The sequence below is a fragment of the Microtus ochrogaster genome, chromosome 1 (genome assembly GCF_000317375.1).
Source record: "Microtus ochrogaster isolate Prairie Vole_2 chromosome 1, MicOch1.0, whole genome shotgun sequence".
In the NCBI taxonomy this organism is placed as follows: domain Eukaryota; kingdom Metazoa; phylum Chordata; class Mammalia; order Rodentia; family Cricetidae; genus Microtus; species Microtus ochrogaster.
In genome coordinates, this window is record NC_022009.1 from 15397719 (window position 1) to 15402898 (window position 5180).

Consider the following 5180-nt stretch of genomic DNA (forward strand, 5'->3'; position numbering starts at 1 on the left):
TATAATATAATATAATAAATATACATACATATATACAGAAATAGAACTATGTTTCATACTGGTGGATACATTTTCAACATGTTGTAGGCTTTCTTTTTTACAAGTATATTGTTTCCTTAATTGTACCATGATTATGACTACTTCTTAACTGAACTTATTTTATATATTTATGCTCATATTTTCTGTTATTAAAGTTGTAACTCAGTATAATTTTTTCTGTGTAATATTTTGGCATTCTAGTTATTAGTGGGTGATCTTTAATGTGTAAACTTGAGGGTATTTTCTGTCAGTTGTGGTTTATTTTTTTATCCTTACATTATAAATTTAGTAGGACAGAAATAACAATGATGAATTCAAGATGAATTCCTGAATCAATCATCATCTATAATAATGATCATCTAATCTGTGAACTTTACTCTTGAGGTAAATAAGGAACAAGTTTTTGTTATTATCATAATTGGATATATAGTAAAAATATTTTTAGTTGTCTATTGTTTTTCTACAAAAGATACAGATGGCTTGTTTTATAATTGTAATCCTTTGTTATTTTCAGTGTCTGTTACAAAAGAAATGCAAACTAGAAGTTGGAGGTACTTACTGTATAATTCCAAAGCTGTAATAACAAAACAAACAAAACCATGAACTTGGTAGCTGATTGTATCTGTCAACCATATGGCTGTAACATACCTGGATGCTGGTTACCATCCTAACTTGAAATATAAACTGATAATGGGACAGCACAATAGAAAGGCAATGGACTTGAGAGGCATGTTCAGCTTTCTCATTTTTTGCTCTGGAACCTTAGGCAGATTTCTTGACTTTCTGTGTAAAGTGAAAGACCATAAACTTCCTTAGAGTTGCCCTCAAGGTACAAGTACTCTGAGTTCTGTTGCATGATAGGGGTGTGCGGAGTGCGATGTAGTGACAATGTGTTTTGATGTCCTGTTAGGTGAATTGAAGGACAGAAATGTTCAAGTGGTCGAGCTCCCCATTGTAGACAGTCTCCATCCTCGTCCTCCTTATTTACCCCTGGCTGTACCAGAAGACCTTGCAGATCGACTCCTAAGAGTCCATGGTGATCCTGCAGTGTGGTGGGTCTCCCAGTTTGTCAAATACTTGATTCGTCCACAGCCTTGGCTGGAAAAGGAAATAGAAGAAGCCACCAAGAAACTTGGCTTCAAACATCCAGTGATTGGGTAAGAATCTGTTTTTCCCTCTTGAACAGTAATACATAGCAACAGTGTATATGTTTACTTTTCACTGTAAGTTTTTATAGACTCTGATAGTCCTAGTCCGACCAAAGAACGAAGGTTCTGACACTTAAGAGCCTGTTCTCCCCTTGTTCACTTGGCAGCAGAGCAAATGTGCAGTGTACCTTCTGTCTCAAATGCGTTTCTTCCACTCATTTCCTCATCCACACCTTTCTTCCTCTCCTAATCTTTAATGCTTTATATGTAGAGTAGTTACTGACTCCTATTCTAAATGTTAGAGCTAAAGAAAGTACATAGTGAAATCAAAATATTAAATAGTGTTCATCTTCTGAAACTTCATTGAAATTCAGTGTGGCGAATTCTTCCTGCCCCACTTCATTTGTATAGAGCACATGGAACAAGTCCAATTTCCCGAGAGAAGCAGTGATTAAGAAGAATGTAGGAAAGGAAATATTACTGGATAGATATCCCTGTGCTCAAATTCACATCTGGACTGTATAGTCTTGGATGCAAAGGAAACATTAGCATGAAGATGGCACAGTTACCCAGTGTACTACAGCCCTCACTCCAGATTCAAGATACAACCTTGTCTTTGGCAACACTAAGATGCAGGAGAATGCTGGGAAGTCAGTGTCCTAGCCATTGTAGACAGTGTAAGTCTGTGTCCTTGCTTTATAACATTGTGACCTTTCTTCAGTACAAAAAATGAGATGTTTCTGTTTACATTTGATAGAGAAAAAATGTAACAAAAAGTCTGTAATGGCTTCATGGACATAAAATGGCCAATATCTTTAAAAGGCTTGCCTGTCTTAAACTGTAAAAAAAGTTCAGATGGGTTTCTGTTTTCTTAGATGACTTTAAATGCTATGAATTGAAGTAGTAGTAGGTCTACAGGGTAAAATGAAAGAGAAAATTAATTAATAAACCTTGGCATCAGGATGTTACAAGGAGTATCTTTAAGCTGTGAATCCTGTTATGATTTTGGTCTCAAATAACTCAAAACTTAAATCTGTTAATGCCAGGTTCCCATATATTCTTGGATATGCCAATTACTTTTTCTGTAAGAAAGTGTTTCTCAAAACCTTACCTAACTTTCATATTGCCCTGTACTATATAACATGCAACTACATTAAAGTATTTGTGAAGTGTTTTGAAGTGATTTTATATTTTTAAGTTGAGAATAAATGAAAAATTGGTTTACTATGCCCCCAGTGCCACCGTGACTGGGGTACTGATTGAGTTAGCAGTACGTGATCAGCGCACTCTCCACTTCTCCCCAGAGTCCATGTCAGACGCACTGACAAAGTGGGAACAGAAGCAGCCTTCCATCCCATCGAGGAATATATGGTACACGTTGAAGAACATTTTCAACTTCTCGCACGCAGAATGCAAGTGGATAAAAAAAGAGTATATCTGGCCACTGATGACCCTTCTTTGTTAAAGGAGGCAAAGACAAAGTAAGTTAGAACAACTAGTGCTTCTGCATTGGAATTATCTTTTTGTTAAAGAGAATCCTTAATTCTGAAAACTTGTGGCTCTTGTTGTTGTTAACTAATGGGGTCCAAAATTCAAAGACTATATGCGCAAATATTAATATAATCAAGTCATACCTTATTAGCCATATCTGATATAGTGTAATAAGAAATCTAAAATGGGCTACACTACTGATTTGTGTAGCATCATCAGCAATCGTGATTAAACACATTACCACACTTGTTAGTACCAAAATTTGTTTTAATGTACTAGAGTTGCCGTAAACAACATCTCATAGACTGGGGCTTAAGTGACAGAAGTTTATGTCTCAGTTCTAAAGACTGGGGCATTCCAGATCAAGGTGCTAGTGAGGTCGATTTCACTCTGACGTTCCTTTCCTTAGCCTATGGTAGTCACCGTCCAGTCATGATACCTATATTGTTAAGTAACTCCTATTCTAGGAATGGAATATTCCTATTTATTTGAATATGGTGCTAGTAGTACTCCTGTAGGATTAGCAGAGTTAAGAAGCACATAGACAAAGCCTTGAGTCACATCGGAAATTTCTACTCAGAAGATCTGGGTCAATAAGATAAATAAAAGATAGTTTAAGTATATATGAAAGTAGAGGAAGTGAGAAAAATGTAGTATTAGCTTTGCTCAGATACCATCTCCTCCAGAAATCACCCCTAAGCTTTGAGTGGGTTGTATCCCTCGTCTGCATGTTGTTGGTGTATGGCTGAATACTTGTGCACTTCTCTCCCCTTCAACACATCATATACACTTTTGATGCAATTTCTAACTTAGGTATAGGCCCAGTAAATGCTGAATTGTTTACCTAAACAGTTTGTAAACATTTTGTTAGCAGTTAATCGTTTTCCTATTTAATATACTGCTTGATTTCTTTTTTTCTGTTGGTTGGGAGTGGTAAAAAGAAGCATTTAGAGTAAGGCCTAAAATAGAGCTGTTTCTGTAAGTCATTGAGTGTACATAGCCAGGAAACTCATCAGCCAAATGTGAGACTAAGTTATTATAAGAACGATACATTAAGTGATTATTGAGCACAAGACATTAAAGTGTTCATTCTTTAATTTAATATTTAGATAGACCAGAGAAGCAAGCAATAATAGTTCACCATGCTCACCCATTTTAAAGCACTAGACTCAATTTGTAACTTGGTTGAAGAAAGGATATTAATCTTGTCACTTCTTTGACTTATTTTTGAATGTATCACTTACTTCTTCCCTTGATTGGCAAAATAATTCACGTCCATTAAAAAATACGGAAGTTCATACATACAAAAAACAAAGGAAAAATACTACCCATAATCCCATTACTAGTATTAGCTATTGTTTAAATAGTGGTATTTTCCTCCCAGAAATTTGCATAATCACATTTTTTGTTTTATTTTTTGAGATGGAATCTTGTGTGTCCCTAGCTGGCCTCAAGCTCCATACGTAACTGAGGATGACCTTGACTTTCTTGGTTTTTGTTTCCATCTCCTGAGTACTAGAATTGCAAGCCTGTGCCATCTCATCCAGTTTCTGTGTTGCTAGGGATCAAATCCAGGGCTTTTTTCATGCCAAGCAAGCACTCTACCAACTGATTAATAGCCCAGCCTTAGCACTTTTTTAAAAACTTTTTTGAGATGGTTTGTGTAGTTCTGGCTATCCTGGAACTCACTATGTAAACCAGGCTGGCTGCCTCTACCTTCCGAGTGCTGGGATTAAAGAAGTACACCACCACCATTTCTTTGTGTTTTTTTTTAATTATTTGTTTTTTATTTTGTTTTTTAATAGTTAGGAATTCATATAATTTAAACTTTTTAACTTAATATTTAGCATTAGATCCATCTTTTTAGGTCCCTTAAAAGTCTCCCTTATTTATTTATAACTAACAATTCTATGCTTGTGGGGAGCCATGTAATGCTTAGAACTATGTATACAATGTATACGTTATAGGAAGAGTCAAACTAACACCCATTACCTCACCAACGTGCGTGTGTGTGTGTGTGTGTGTGTGTGTGTGTGTGTGTGTGTGTGTGTGTGTGTGTGATGGAACCATTAAAGACCTGCTCTGGCAATTTTGAAGTATACATTGTTATTAACTGGGTTACCCCGAGGTACATAGATGCTTAACACTTAGTCCTGCATCTGAAACTTTGGTCACCAGCTCTGGCTTCCCCATCCTTCCCCCTTCTCCCCTGCTCCTCAGACTTAATTTCAGTGGCCACCTTTATATCCTTTGTTTCCATAAAATCAATGTTCTGGATTCAACTTAAGATTGAAGGTATATAATATTTGTCTTTATTAGTGTAATGCCCTTAAATTTTTTTCCTATCTGGTCAAAATGACAATTTCCTTTTAAAGGAGATATATAGTTATGTATATGTATATACATGTATATATATGTATATATATGCATATATATGGTGTGTGTGTGTGTGTGTGTGAGAGAGAGAGAGAGAGAGAGAGAGAGAGAGAGAGAGAGAGAGAG

General features: G+C 36.0%; 1 protein-coding gene across 3 annotated transcripts in view; it reads left to right on the forward strand.

The window, feature by feature from the left end:
* The window catches only part of Fut8 (fucosyltransferase 8), a 228907-nt gene that overhangs the window by 206521 nt on the left and 17206 nt on the right, over positions 1-5180 (forward strand). For all 3 annotated transcript variants that reach the window (XM_013346567.2, XM_013346572.2, XM_026779592.1), the window contains 2 exons: positions 950-1196; positions 2492-2668. In XM_013346567.2, coding sequence (XP_013202021.1) covers positions 950-1196; positions 2492-2668 — 424 coding nt within the window. The remainder of the gene's footprint in view (positions 1-949; positions 1197-2491; positions 2669-5180) is intronic.